Here is a 16774-nt window from a genome sequence, read left to right on the forward strand (position 1 = left end):
GAAATTTTCCCGAATTTATAATAAAAGTGAAAATAAAAATAAAAAAAGGAATAATTTGATAATTATTTGTCCAGTGTTACGTATGCGAATAAAAATATGAATTTCATTCCCGCGAATATTTTGACAATCGGCTTTTCAAATTATATAACTTTCTTTTAGTATTTATTAATGGTCGATTAATTAAACTATTATAGTATATATATGTTGAAATCAATCAGGTTCATAGACATGATAATTAAATGTATATAATATATATAATTTTTTATGGTGAATTAAATCATCAAGCGCCATATACGAGGACCTGATTGATTTTCGCGACGTTATTCAATAGGAATGATTTTAAATACAACGAAGCGAATAAAGTTTTTCTACTAAAAACTTCGAGAAATGATAAAACAAGGAAACTCACCTCTCATGGTGGGGCGACCCCTAAGTGACGTTTCTGTAACAAAATTTTACGGTATACGATAAGAAATTTGATGATCGTATTTGATGTACAAGGAAAAAAGAATCCCAACAGGGTCGACATCAAGTTTTATTTTCTCTTGCACGATTTTAATTGCCTGCATGCAACATTGTTCAAAAATTACTCATTCACCATTAGCTTATTAATAAAAATTATATTTCTATATATACAATGATTACACAGTACCCCGCAAGGATTCATTAAATTAACCAAATATGGCGAAGGAATTAATGTTTTTTTTTTGAATACTTTTTTTTTCTTTTCGGTTCAATGAAATGTCATTTAACATAACAAGAATTTTATCAGAGCAGTAATTATCGCTTTTAAATCAACCGATTCCATCGATTAAAAAATTTCATTTCAACTCCCAATATCGCGTATTGCTACAAGAAACCGAAAAACTGATAATCAAAGTTCGGGAGAATCAAATCGTTTATAAATTATGATTAATAATCCACTTCATAATTATTGAACAACTTTTAACTGTGAAAAGTTTTGTTTTCACTTTCTGACGAATCGACATATATCGCCTAAATTCATCGAAACACAATATAATAATTTTTAAGTGAACAATAACAATAATAAAAAATCAAAAAAACAAAAAAAACAAAACCTTCGACCAACTTTATGATTTGAACTTTAAACACATCAAGCACAAAAGCTGCAAACATTAACGATAAAAGTCGAGGGTGCAGCGCGAGCAAAGGAAACAAAGCTAATAATAAATACATCCCTATTATACATATATATGTATATATATATATATATATATATATATATATATATATATATATATATATATATATATATATATATATATATATATATATATATATTGTATGTAACCATGGAAGGCGACACTATTGTAAAATGTCTTACAACATTTCTGAGGTTTCGCACCTGCCCCGTTTTGTTTCTCTTGGAAGAGTATAAACAGCACGCAAATCGATTACGCAAGCCTCGCAAGATTTAGTCGCGACCACGAGACCTGATAAGAATTATTTATCAGCCCGATAAATTAAAAATTAAAACAAAAAACCACGTTTCTTTAAATTACTCATCTCATAAATAGTCACGAATTTGTATCATGTCGACATTTTTTTTTCTAACTTTCTTTCGATACTTGTTTCTATTTTTATTTACAAGAATATCAAATGGAGATTCTATTTTAAATACACAGCTCGTCTCGCGCTTGCGTAACGACGAAATCGGCATTTGTATTAATTGATTTGAAAATCTCAGTTATTGATATTTTATGAAATTCAAAATTTTTCAAACAAAACAATAATCACAAGTAAAATCAAATTATTCAAGTAAATTATTCTTGAATCAAACTTAATATTATTACAATATTTTACAAGTATTATGGGTTATAAATATTTCGAACAAACCTTCATTAATTCTAAACAATTTTTCGTTTTTTTTTACCCCCCCCCCCCCCCCCCCCCTCTTGACTTTGTTCAGCTCTTTAATCAGTTGCTTGTTATACAATATCTATATAAGAATTCTTTTGCAATGTCACGATACAAATTCTTTTCCCACACTATAAATTAGCGGCTTTTGTAGAGAAATAAACGACCGCGAACAAATAACTTAAAATCTGTACAATCGTCGCGTACTTCGGTTTTTTTTATCACTTTCATTTTGCAGAATTTTATACGGTTTACAATCAGATTATACGTACAGGTATACATATACACTAATTATCAGATGCAACGTTCTCTTGTAGGTTATATAGACATTGTAAAAAATGGATATCAAAACATAAATCGCCGGATTTTTACTGCGTGTTCAATGCTTCACTGGCACTGTTGTATCAGGCTTACCCCGTTCCTAGACTGAAATAATAATAATTCTCAACCACCCACAACAGCTCACAGTCATAAACTTTCCTCATTATCAAACTAAATATCACCATGGATTTTTTTCTCCAATTTTTCAATCAAGATATGATTATTTTTATAATACGTTAAACGAAAACGTCGTGCTCTTTAAAGTTGAAAAAAATCAAGATAAAGAACAGTCAACCGAATCGAAAAAGTCGAGAGAGTCAAACCCAGATTGAATCGGTACGGAATCCCCGATTTTATATATATATATATATATACTTTGATAAAATTTAAGTTATTTGAGGTCCTGTGTTGATTTTTGACTTCAAATAACTTTTGAAAGAATAGATTTGTCGTGAAATGACTACAGACCTTTTTTGTAAAGCGTTCAATTCCCTACAAAAATACGTATTTTAAATTTCTATACGACGCGTTGTTAGCTAGTTACGAAAATCAGAAGGAGCAAAAACCATTTCCCCGTATAACTCTTAAAAAAAAATAGAAAACAACGATGAGGCACATCTAAATAGAGCTAAAAATTGGACAGAATTTTTTTTCCTCATTTGTAACAATATATTCCGGGTATTTTTTGGAAAAAAACAAAAAATTGTCGATTTCTTTTTTTTTTTATACAGTCTTATATATAATATATACATATTTATATCGGTTATACGTTATAAATTTTCTTATAGTGGTTAAAATTGAGTTCATTTATTTTTTTTTATTTTCATTTTTCTTGTTAACCATCGCCGCATATTCAATGACTGTATAATTACTCACCTACACGTCACGTGAAAATTGCGTAACTAACAGCTAACGATTGTATTCATATATGTGCATAAATATGCAGAAGAAAAATAACATAACATTCATTTATGTACGTAAACGTAAATTTTGCATACGTATGTACATACTTATATCCGGTACGCAAATTCGCGGACGAGAACTTACTGCACACCAATCCTACCTCCAGTTTATCATAGATATGCAAAACGAGTTGCAAATATGACAGGCTATACCTCTACACGTGTACAAGTTGCAAAATGAGTCAATAAGTCGGTGGTATCTGATAATTAAATTAATAAAACAAAACAAAATAAATAAAATATAAAAATAAAAAATGGTAAAAACATTAAAACGTGACGGAGAGTAAAACTGAAACGAATTTGAACAGAGAAAAAAAAAAAAAAACAACAACAACAACAACAACAACGACACGTAACAGATTTCTGATTTTAAAAAAATCATTCCTTTGTGGGAGTTTCGTTAAAAAAATATCAAATATTCGACGAATGTTGATCAGTACTTGGCAAAAAAAAAAAAAAAAAAAAAAAAAAAAAAAAAAAAAAAAAAAAAAAACTACGAATATCGGTTGAATGAAAAGAAAAAAAAAAGACAGAAAATTCTATACAAGTTTCAGATTTTTCTTTTTAATAAAATTATATTATAAGGCTAAGGTTTTTTTTATACCATTTACAGAAACCAACCGCAGATAAATGCAGTGGTTTCGAAAGAATAGGAAAAAAAAATATACATATAAATGGAATGTATTTTGGAGTGGAAACAATTGCGCAAAGTAAATAAAACTTGCCAGAGAGAAAAAAAAAAAAATAAAAATAACATTTGTATGAAATCCAAGATGGTCAGGGTTCAGAAGCTTGCGAAATTTTTGCAGAATATGCACATTTACTGTGTTTTGTTTGAGGTTTCTCTTGTCAACGAGATATTATTATAACAATATACATCATGTTGGCATGTGAACTGACGCGGTTAATTTTTCACCCAATAACGATATAGGCCAGGGCTTTGTTCTGTACTGTAAATAAACTAGCATATAATAAGCTAGTTTTCTACCGAATAGGTAATTGTAAAAATTATTATACAAGTGTACGAACACGCGTTACAGTAATCAGTCAAGCAACGCTACCACTTCCTTTCCCTCCTTGTTTTATCCTTCCGGTTTCCGGCAGAAGAGTGTCGGAATCTATATACACATTGTGAATTATTTTAATATCTAAATATAGTATATTTTGAATAAAATAATATATATATGTCAATATGAATAAGATAAGAGTGTAAAGTTGAAGGAAACCGATAATCAATACTTGATTGATTTTATTTTTAGTTCAATTATGCAGTATTTCATGGGTTTCAGAGTTTGGAATTTCGATTCATCGGCGTTCGTTATACGTGGCTATTCAATACCCGAGGTAAAGGTAAAGTTTGATCACATGCCAGGAAAATGAACGGAAATATAGAACATATAATCTCGATTGGAATGTGTGTTCCTTGTCTGCAATTTATAATTAAAATGTGTGTTACACCTTAAATGCGTTGTACATCTGTGTATAGGTATTACGTGTATATATATATATATATATATATAGGTATAATTTATGAACTGGAAATTAATTGAATGAACGAAAAATATATTGACAGTAGTAGTAGGTTCATGTGACAACTATAATTACTTTATGAAGACACTTGAATTGCAGATTTATTTTCCTCCGCGTCAATTTAATACTGCATCAGTTAACAGATTGCATTCGCTGAATTTTTTACAAACGATTAAAATACCAACGCAGTGCTGTATAAACGGTAACATCATTTGATCTAAAGAAAAAGAATAATAATCGCAACAGATTGGCGCGCTAGTATTATTTCTCTTTTTTTTTTTAAATTCTATTTTCGAACAATAAGGTTAAAATACACGTGAAAATTATATTCACTTTACTTTCGAAAATTCGACTGAACACGTGTATGAAATAGAAAGATCAGAATGTAGAATGCCAAGAATCGTAAGATTTCGCGATTCTATTTTTTGACATTTGTTTACCTTGTCTTTCGATATTTCGACTTCCTGTATTTTCAATTTTCGCGTATACCTTGACTTTCTATATATTGAGAATTATACGGATTAAATTTTTTGAAAATCATTGACAAATCAACATTTTACTTCTTCTATCAATCCGTCATTCTCTCTCCTTTTTTTTCTTCTTTTTTCCTTCACCCCCACCCAATTAATAATCCAGCATCGAAAAGAATTCTACAAAGCTTTACTACAATATAAAACCGTGCGGAAATATAATACATTCCTTTTGAAATTTTTAACGACCGGCATTAAATATGATACAAGGGGTTAATTTTTCCGTAAATCTTTCCTTTTTTTTTTTCTTCATCAATCGATCACGTCGGATTTCTCTTCGAAATTCTACAATGTATTATATATATATATTATAATTATAATCAGAAACGATCGAAACACGTTTTCTCGTACTTAAATAATCAAAGTACTAATAACTGCAGTTAATCGGAGTGAAATTTTGATAAGATCGAATTTTTTGTTTTTGAAATGACTAAAAACGATGTGATAAAGAAAATTTCTTCCAACGAAATTTACGTTATGATAGTTTGTGTCCTGAAAAAAAAAATATGAATCTCCTGCGATGAAAGTACATGCGCAAGAAACTTTTGGCAGAAAATTTCCAGCGTATCGTTCCAAAAAGTTCCTTGCGCATACACTTTCATCGCAAGAGATTGATAATTTTTTTCATTACACATACTAGGATAGTCGTAAATTTTTTTCAAGAAATTTTTCATCACATCCTTTTTTAGTCGTTTCAAAAATCAAAAACTCGATACTATCAATATTTCATTGGAGTCCCTCCTCAAACGAAATGAAAAAGACGAAAGAAAAAAAAGCTCTGATCACACGTGACTGGAGGGAATCGTGAATTGGGCAGATAATGAGCTTAAAGGTAAACGTAAGCTCGTAAATTCGCACGACGGTGAGGTAAGCTTGTACCTCTTTAATCCGAGGTCGTAGAATATAAGGAGGAGGAGGAGGACGAGGATAAGGAGTCAATTAACAAATCGGGTTGTATACGTAAACTCGATAATTATAGGGGGCGGCTTGAAAGCTGTTGATGAATTGCGTGGCGACTTTTTGTTACTTCCCCTCTAAACTTGTACACGGGATAAAGAGAGAGAGAGGAAGAGAGAGAAAGAGAGAGAGAGGAAGAGAGAGAAAGAGAGAGAGAGAGAGAGAGAGAGAAAGAAAATTTATACGTATACGTATACGCGTATACATATAAGGCATTCCAGCAAAATCATTTGGTTTAGAAGCTATAGAGGTGAAGGAAGTCATTAAATATTGAGATAAATCGGAATGAATATAAATTTGAAAAATACAAATTTACATTTTATTCGTTTTTCCTCATCTTTCAATAACTTGTTTAGCCTGTAGCTTCTAAACCAAGAGCTCGAGAGTAAGAAAAATCGAATTGAACATGAATATGTATTTTTTAAATTGATAATCTGTTCGATTTTTGTCAATTTTCAATTACTTGTTTAAACCAAAAGTTTTCCCACTTCCATCTTGGTATAAAAATTTTCTTTTGTTTCTGAGTTTTTGGGAGTAACAAAAATCAAACTGGTACTCCAAAGAATCTAAAACTCAGTGAAAGACGATTTTTGTATATACTCTACTCACCATACTCAAAAATAAATCAAATCGCTGACAACGAGAATCAAACATATATCGGTCTGAGGTGGAATGCCTCATATATACATATACACGTATATGTACAATAACGCGTTATCGATTTTCAATTTAACCCCCATCTGGCACAGCTGCTAGCTGAATGCCTCTCTTCCTCCTGTTTAACCAGTATACATATAATTATATCTTACACCTGATCAAAGAAGCCAATCATACTCTTTCCTCGTACTAATCCTGACGAAATCAAAGGGGAATGGTCAAAGCAATGATGCGTGCAGAGATAAACTAGGATCTAAAGTTTTGAACAGAGAAATATAAACCGTTTAAATTAAATTCTGGTATTTTTGATAGGATTCAAAAGTTTTCAGGCTTATTTAGACCGCATTAAAATCCCCAGAGATAGGTTATAAAAGATATTTTATAAAAACAATCAGCTCCTGCGCTCCTGCAGATTGGACGACAGAGATTTATTCTTAAGTCTATTAAAAATGGCAAGAAAGGTTTTTCCGTCAACAATTTAAACTCACCTTGACGAGAACGACGGAAATGGATGACCCTCCTCCATTCTTATGGAATCTGTAACATAAAAAAAGAGGAAAAAATTATTCTTTGCCTTCGATTGATTCGTTAATAGAACGAGCAGTAAGCACACAGATTCAGTCTCATGTAGCTTGATCTGTTTTACCATCCGTTGGTAAGAACCTGAATCCTGTTCCGTATCTCTAATTTATTTACGTTTTTTATCTTCTTCAAAAAACGTCTGTCGTTCAATTTTTTTCACTGGAATTCGATAAGACGCGGTGACGTCTGGAAAATGATTAGTCCATCACGTTTCAAACTGCTGAATAAAAACCGAGCATTGATTTCAACCGCAAAAAAAATCCTTCCTTTATAAATTGATTATCCTCGCTATTACAAAACCATCAACGCTATATTAACCAACTTAATACCACATAAAATCTGCCATTTATCCACTCATCTGTGAATTCCTCGATTAAATAACCGTCAAGATGAAAACCAGTTTCGTGCGTTTTTTATAGCTTTTTTGTGAACTTTATCGAGTTTGAAATGAAAAGTTTCGTCTTTTTGTTTTTAAAATTGAATTTTTCTACTTTTTTTAAAAAACTTTCTTACCAATCACTCGTTTTAAACCACATTTGGAAAATTGTTATAAAATAATATTCGCAGAACTAATGTACGATGTAATTCAATTATATAAAAAGAGAAAAATATTATCTTCATGGATTAGTTCTTTTTTCAATCCTCTCTTCTAGCTCAATAAGCTAATGTGAGCAAAAAGAATCGCGAAACTCATCAACTTTGGCCATTTTCTCCATCCACTATAAATTCCCCCCCCCCCCCCCCATTTTTCACTTCGTGATTATTTACTGGGTAAGATCCTAGTCTCAGAGACGTTGCTATCACATCGGAATGTTATACCTATTTGAAGTGAAATAGCAATTCATTTTCAAGTTGGTGAATGACCGAACAAATTAATTAGACTTTCCTTTCTTCATAATGGGTTTCAGAATTTGCTATATTTGTTTCGATTGATTATATAAATTCTCTGCAAGCGGCAAGCGTGGATAAATAAATACTATGATCAATTCAAATATCATTTGTCAAGTATTTCGTCAGCCTACACATACTATACCTATTTCAGGTTTGTATAAGGGGCATTCCAAGTGAAATCAAGGAGTCATTTGCCTCGCGTCATCAGATCCTTGCGTACCTTTTTTACAAGGATCTGATGACATGAGGCAAATGACTCTTCGATTTCGCTTGGAATGTCCCATATGCAATGATTACTCAAACTGCAGCGCCGATGGCAAACGAGTGTAATAATTACCAGGTTGCACGATTGCGGGACAGGATTAAAAATTGATAACCGTGCAAACATTAGTTGATACCGATAGTTGTTTTCCTTTAGTTTAGTTTAGTGTTTTTTTCTTCTTCTTTTCTTTGCTTGATCTTTGTTTTTCCTTATCGTTGATCTTTCCCTATGATGTGGAATATTTTTAACCGATTGCTTCGATTTTATTTTTCAACTAATATCTACACGTCATGCTCTTTGCAAAACAGGTTTCACATTCCTCTGCACGTTTATTTGCTTGCAATGAATAGCCGATTCGTTCGTATCAGCTTGAATAGAACAAAAATTAATATACGTACATGTATGTACGTATATATTTATGAAACATATTTATAATACGTAACAATGCACAGACAAGATAAGCGATAACACCAGGAATTTCCGTTATTTAAATATTTCATAAACAATTATTGATTGTTTAGCTATACAGAAGTGTTCGTGTGTGTGTGTGAGAGAGAGAGAGAAAGGTACAAATTTGCTTTTGTTTTTAGCGTTGAGAAAAAAAAAAAATTAAAAATTTACAATCCTGGGACGTATAGCTATAACCCATTCGATTTATATACACCGAATCGACGAATTTCCATCTCATTTTTTATTTATATGGTTCTTGAGGAATAGTCGAAAGATGAACCCAACGCATGATTTATATTCCCGAATGCAGAATCAAGGTGAAGTTTATCGCTGTCACTATCAGTCCTGTTGAAATCCATAGCACGTATAAAGGTATAAAATAGTAGAAAACTTTTATCACCGCATCTGTGAACTCTTGATTTAAATTGTAAGACGTTTTTTTTTTCTAAGCAACGGCAGCCAGACGACGAGAATTTGTTTATACGTACGTCGCAGAATGTATACAACAGTATTTTCCACTATCGAAAGTATTATCAAAATGTGGTAAGTATGATAAGAAAGGAACGTGATAATTAATTTGCGACCTTCTAATCGTGTTTAGAACGTGAAAAAAACGTGAAGAAAACAAAAAATAGAACCTAAACAGTGTAAATATATTTTCAAATCTTCATCGCCTGTTGAACTTTTTTTTTTTTACAACTTGTGAAACCAACAATAGAATAAAAAAATACAAGACAAGAATGAAATTTGAATAAATAAAAAAAATTATAACATTGGCATAATGAGAAAAATAAATGCAATCAAAAATTAAAAATACATTGAAAATTACATAGGTGTGAAAAATCAAAGTTTGTAAATTGCATAATAACAACGTCTTGTGTTTCGAATACCTGTTCACGATCTCCGATCAACCGTTAAGCAAATTAGCCGATCACACGCGAAGTAAGAGTAAACAAAAAGAAGAAACAAATCTGCCCTAATAATTTAAACAAACACGGTAACATTGATTCAGGAATGTATACATATATGAGATACAAAGCTGTCTATTTTACCGTTGCATCGTAACTATAATATAATATCTATATACAGGTATATAATAAATTTGTATAACATATAACATCGCAGCTTTACTTACATACCTTCTAGATTACAAACGTTGAGTAAATTAGAATAGAAGGTAAAGAAAAAATAAATAAATAAATAAATAAATAAAAATGGCAGTATTAATAACATCGTCAATTTTTAATCAGTATAGAGGAAATTAAAAATATATATATATATATTGCAGATAGGAATTCTTACCTATACCGCAATTGTTTTGTCAATCATTCATTGTCAAATAATTATTTTAACAATTTAATCCACGATGTGCAGCAACTTATATGAATTTAATATTAACCTTCATATATACACACACAATAATTAATTACTGTAACAATTGATGTATGGTGGAAAAAAAAAAAATGATCAAAAAATTTGTTTAAATATAAATTGAATTTAAGTAGACCGATAAAGAAGACAAGACAAAACAAAAAAAAAAACCTCCGATAGACAATCGCCTCGCGGCTGCGTCCGTCCGACTGCCTCGGCAGACAGAAATGAACTGGATGTCTGACACTGACACTGAGGACTAACGCAGCTAACTACTACAACTACCTACCTTCTACCTTCTACCTTCTACCATCTATGCTTCTCTCAGACTCGATTTGACGCCTACTATATACCGGAGCTCTTTACCCGGGCCCTGCGGCTTCTCCGTGGATCAGTTGCTCGGTAATAACTGTTCAACAGTCACGTGGGTGACGCTAACTTTGTTTAATACACTTTGCGAACAGAATTATGAAAATTTTTCGCAAATTCATTACAAGACTTATTCCATTGGACCGAATATTTCCCTCTCCCTCCCTCTCTCTCTCTCTCTTTCCTTCTTTCTTTTCCCTATAACACTGCAAGTAAAAAATCAACGGGATAAAATTAAACAGTACAAAATAGTAAATGATTAGGATTATTTTTCAATATTAATCAACTCACTTGCGTACTGTGCACAGTAATTAGTACGTAAATATATTTATCTAATATTCTATGAAATTTATGTATAGTATTTTTTTTAATTATATTATATAAAGTCTATATAATTAATCTTCAGTTTCTTCACCTTTGCTATTCTATTCTTTCCTTCCTTTTAAATCCTTTCCCCCAATTTCCGCCTCACATAATAATATACAACCCTCGGCGCTAATTATCTACTAATCAGCAGTTGCAAAGTACTTGTACATACATTATAAATAATGTATATACTCGAGTGCCTAACCTTATTTACATAAAGCGAGGAAGGAAAAGGATTTCCGTTGCCATAAGATAATTCCCTCGGTACACTAAACACGTTCTTATGCATCTTGCATTCCAGTTTTTAGTTTTTTGTGTCGTTCATAACTTTCTCAAATATATTGATGGATTTTAATTCATATAAAATTCGGAGAAATACCAGAAGGCCTGAGTACAGATAATGCCATAAAAATTTTTTCCTCAAGTTATCCGATGAAAAAAATCAAAACTTCTATTACGACATGAAAAAACTTGACGCAACGAAAGTTTGGAAAAAAAAAAAACACAAATCCACAAATTCATAAGCGTTTTCTTGAATTTCAGACAATGCCGAAATAGAAAAACCGTCAGTTTTCGTACGAAAAAAAAAAACACCATCATTGCGAACTTCAACTTGTAGAAAAAAATAATTTAAAATCTTAAAAATCTCGTTTACTTTTTACGTCAGGAATTGAATTGAACGGAGTTAATTTGACATAACTAAAGGCAATTCGTCCGCATGTATAAGCGACAAGTTGTTAAAAATTTGACGTCAGAAATGTGACGTCATAAAGTCAGGAAAACCAAGTAAGCATAGCAGGCGGAAAAAATAAAACGCGAGAACAATTAGTAAGTCGATGCGAAACATGTAACGCGTATAAGAAATTCACCGCGTGCATACTCATATGCATATTAGGGTGGTCCTTACTTTGTTATTCAAATTGCACGGCTGTCAGATGATGGACAGAATTGCCAGCGACAAATGTCAGAATTTTTGAGATTACGTTCATGACGGTTGGTCACCCTGCAAACAATTGCTCTCCGATTGTAGCGAATGCGCGTTAAACGGAATATAGCAGAAGATGAACGATTTTATTGCCAGGAACCGAGAAGAAAATAACGCGTTGAATTGATGTTTCAATAAATGAATGAACTAACTCTATTTCGCTTGAATTAATCACAATTAACTGAATTACTAAAAATTAATTAAGAAAAAATTAAAAGTTAACTAGGATATAACTGAACTATAGAAAATTAAGTTGGCTTAAATTAAGTCAAGTTGATATAAATTAGTTTACATATGATTCGTACCAGAATTATCTGTTCAGAGAGAAAAGACATTAAATTGAAATAAAAAAAAACAAAAAAATCAAGTCCAATTAAAAACAAATGGTTTGAAACAACAACAACAACAACAACAACAACAACAACAATAATAATAATAATAATAATAAATAAATAAAAAAAAAAAAAAAAAAAAAAAAACAAGTCGAATCAAATGAATTAATTCGATTAAAAAAATTATCGTGCAACTCAAGTCTCAAGTTATTTCTCCCTCGTCGGCAATTCACACTGTATATAGACGATTACGTGTAACGTATCTCTACATGTAGGTAGGCGGCGACGATGGTCAAGACTACCGTTGGAGCGCGAAAACGTGATCACTCACTCACTCAACTCATCATGGCTAAGCATGTATGTAGTACATACCTATGTATGTATGATCTTTTATCTCTTGGGAGTAACGATGCCCACCGGGCGTAACGAATCGCTGCTTTTCAAACGTTGTGCCGGTCTGAATGTTAACTTCGGACAAGACTGTGAAAACATTGGAAAAAGAGACGCGCAATGAAAGCTTAAATTTACATCGTGTTTGCGCCAATACGGTAAAGCATTGCGCACAGTCTCAAAGATACGATATCTGTCAACTTATGATCATCATCTGAAGTTTAAGCTTTTCGAACGTTCGAGGAAAGTGCGCAGCTTATGCGCATGCGTCAAGTCGTTCGAATTTTCTTGACCGATAGCTATCGTCTGATTGAGCAGCTGACGTAACACCAATCGGGATTGTCAGAAAATGTCCCTAGGAGCCCACAGTTAGCTGTTAGGAATTATCCCTAGGAGCCCACAGTTAGCTGTGGGCTCCTAGGAACATTTTCTGAGAGTCGTGATTGGCGTTGACCAATGAAATTCGAACAAATTGACGCATGCGCACAAAGTGCGCACTTTCCTCGCGAACACACGGTATAACTGTTTCAATTTGCTCAGATTCTTTTCTATTTCTTAGTAGAGATACCGTTTCATTCGCGTTCATAATCATTGGCGTAAATTGAATTTAAAGCTGGTAACTTCTAAAACCGTTTCTTCTCTTTTTATAAACTCTGATCCAGACGTCGGCGTTCTGCATTATTCCTTACAAATTTGCGACTCTTAGGATTATTCGAGAATGCAGATGGTTACGTAAGCTAAGGTGACGTTATTTTCATCTTCACCTTGGAGACCGTCATGATTCAGTATTTAGCAAAACGTTTTGTTAAGGAAACCGGTTGTACTTATCCTCGATTCGGTTTTGACGATTAAAGAAATACAGATTTGAAAATTGATCACTTCAACTACTAATACAGTATCGTTTCAAATAGAGCGCAAATTTTCATCGATACTCTACTTGCCTGATGCCTAAGTCTTAATTCGTTAAACACGAATAGAAAGGACAGTACGAGTTCAAGCCATTTCCAAATAGTCAATTCTCTCTTTAGCTCGAGGATCTTCCGCTCGATGATACAATCAAATGATCCATCTGGTCAATAGCCTCACGACACATGATCAAACCGATAACGCGAAGTGAATAACACATTGAACAGAAAGATTTAGCTTATTATTTTCGTAATGAATTCCCAGAAACAAAAAAACCCCATTGAATTAGTAATTAGTCCACCGAACTCGGAGTACATTCTAATGAATAAAATCGGTTCGTATGTACCAAACGACATACAAATCTGATTGTTTCTCCGAAGCCCGGATAAATACATCTCGTTTTTTACTTCTCAATTTCATATCATTAATCATGAATCTTACATATCTATACATATATATTTCTTTCTCTTTGTTAATCGACTCGAAAAAATTTCTGAATCACGTGTCCCAGTTGAAAGAAATATTGACTTTTATATCGAATTTTATAATAAATAAATATAAATAAATAAATAAACAAATAAGTAGAAAAACAATACGGAAATATAAGAAAAGACGCATATACAGAAGTCTGTAATTGACCATCGATTCCAATTGCTGGATAGTTTTTCCGCGTTTTTCATTGTCGCGTGCGTTACGTACGATGATTTCCTCGATCTTGATAACATACGAGAGTGGTCGACAAATATTCTTCTTTGTATAAATATTTCCAGGTATAATATGATGACGTGCGATGTAGGTATTTAGATACATAATAAAAAGGCATCGCTGTTATACATACAAAGTGATTCTAGTGTCCGCGGTACAATAACTATAGTGTATAAAATAAAATTTGAATCACATTTATCTTGAGGTAAAAAATTCTAGAAACGATCGTTCACTTTCCCCTACATACATACATGACGGTAATTGATTAATGCATTATGCGGTGAAACCGCGGAAAGTGAAAAATCGTATTATACAAGCGTTTTTTCCCTAGTTTCTTTCACTCCGAATAATTACGTCACTCATGACGTGCAGGGGAAAATTTATTGAACTATTTCTTTGATTTTCAAGTAATGCAATAGAATCATTTATAAAATGAAGTGTATACACACACACACGCATATATACATGGGGCATATCCAAAAAAAAAAATTTTTTTTTTTTTTCGGATAAAAATAATACCAGTAATTTTTCCAAATTTTTCCACGATTTTTGTAAAAGTGTGGCGACCTCACGAAGAGAGTAAATATCGTTGACATGAAGATGGACATTTTAAAAATCGACGAAACTTTTTTGTAAGATCAGGGACTCGAAAATACATTTTTTTGTCATGACTTGAAAATGGAATGAGAATGCTAAATATATATATATATATATATATATGTATGTATGTTATATATATTGTATATATGTATATCCAAGGATAATTTCGCATCTCTTTTTTCGCGCCTGCCCCAGTTCGCCGCTCGACAGTCTCTGCAAAGTCGTTGAACTCGTTAATCAGCGAATGATTAAAGATTCTCCGTTATACTTGCATGCGTATACGGTATATTATTTTTAACGCGTGGTGAAAAATCATGGACGATGTTAAAATTATTACAATTATTTGCACCGTTATAATTTGAATACACTAATGTTGTAGACGAGACATCTCTGGATGTATATATATATATATATATATACATATATAGATGGAAAAATCGGGATAATTCAGTGTGATGGAAACAAAAAACGATACCGAAGTTCGTAACGTTACAGTAACAATGCATTTTTCTGAAAAATCATGATTTTGGAAATCAGAGTATGATTGTCTGAAATTCAGTAAACTGTAATAAATTAAAATGCGTACATCAATATTCTGACAAACTCAACTTCTTCAAAGTCCTTCTCTATTCGGAAAATTAGCGAGAATTTTTCTTTTTTTTTTTCTCTTTAAAATCAAACAAAACGAAATATCATCAAGTTTATACACGTACACGTACAAAAAAAATACATATTTTTTTCAACCAAAGTCTTCCCAAAACTACTCACAAACGTGAATGTTTACGTGAAATAGCATATTTGTGACATTTAGATTTCAAGTTTATTTGTGATGAATATTCAAAAATTTCAAGATTAAAAAAAATATAAATTTTTGTGCTATTTTTGAAGAAAAAAGAAAAACGAAGGAATATTTTCCGTTGGCTAATTAGGATCAATTGGAATGCCCCATACGTATATATAATACAAATATAGATTAAATCTAGCACTTTTTTCAAGCAACACTTCACTCATCATGTCAAAACTTGTACAACGATACACGTGAAAGCATGATTGATTCGACACGCGTTGTACATCGTGATATACGAAAATGGCAGGATAAAAAAAGGCGATAAATTAGGGCATCAACGCCTTTCGGCAATAAACTAACAACGCACGAAATATTTCACCGTGAACGACTTTCGCCCGCAACGAATATAAAATACCTATAAATGATTAAACTCGATCGTCATGCTGATAACCTTTTTTCTTCACTATATTCCATCTGCACTAAATGATAAGAAAATTTGTACAAATTTTGATTCCCTGATTTTTGTTTCCCTTTAAAAAACAAAAACAAAAAAAAAAAGGTTTTTAATGAAAGCCCGGATCATCTGAATCGAAGAGGTTGAAAGAGAGAGAGAGAGAGAAGTAGAAAAAAAAAAAGAAAAAAGCAATTAAAAAATATTCAGAGAAGACTTGAAAAGTTTTTCAAAAGTATTCATATTCAGAGCGAGAAAAAATTAAAATCAAAAATTTGTCGAGTACGGTACACTAAAATTAAAGTCGATTGAAAAAAAATTAAATCCTATAATTATTTCAAATATCCGGATTTATAAAACCTTTTCTCAGATTGTCGACATCCTATCTTATTGTCTTATTTAAAGATCCTCGAATTGGTTTGCATTATTATATGTAGATTGTAGACGATAAAGGGTGTTGTTTAGATTCATATTCGGTAAAATCATTGTCGC

The 16774-nt window shown here is 31.9% G+C and overlaps 1 protein-coding gene across 5 annotated transcripts in view; it reads right to left on the bottom strand.

The window, feature by feature from the left end:
• Positions 1-16774, bottom strand: part of LOC124413485 (alpha-1,6-mannosyl-glycoprotein 2-beta-N-acetylglucosaminyltransferase) — a 49625-nt gene that overhangs the window by 11206 nt on the left and 21645 nt on the right. For 3 of the 5 annotated variants that reach the window (XM_046894089.1, XM_046894085.1, XM_046894088.1), the window contains exons 2-3: positions 7324-7372; positions 410-442 (exon numbers count right to left, since the gene is read on the bottom strand). In XM_046894089.1, the coding sequence (XP_046750045.1) occupies positions 410-416 (7 nt within the window). In that variant the 5' untranslated portion in view covers positions 417-442; positions 7324-7372. Of the gene's footprint in view, positions 1-409; positions 443-7323; positions 7373-10322; positions 10342-16774 lie in introns of those variants that run through there. The other 2 variants (XM_046894086.1, XM_046894087.1) reach the window with 2 other exon arrangements.

Source organism: Diprion similis, chromosome 12 (genome assembly GCF_021155765.1).
Source record: "Diprion similis isolate iyDipSimi1 chromosome 12, iyDipSimi1.1, whole genome shotgun sequence".
Classification (NCBI taxonomy): domain Eukaryota; kingdom Metazoa; phylum Arthropoda; class Insecta; order Hymenoptera; family Diprionidae; genus Diprion; species Diprion similis.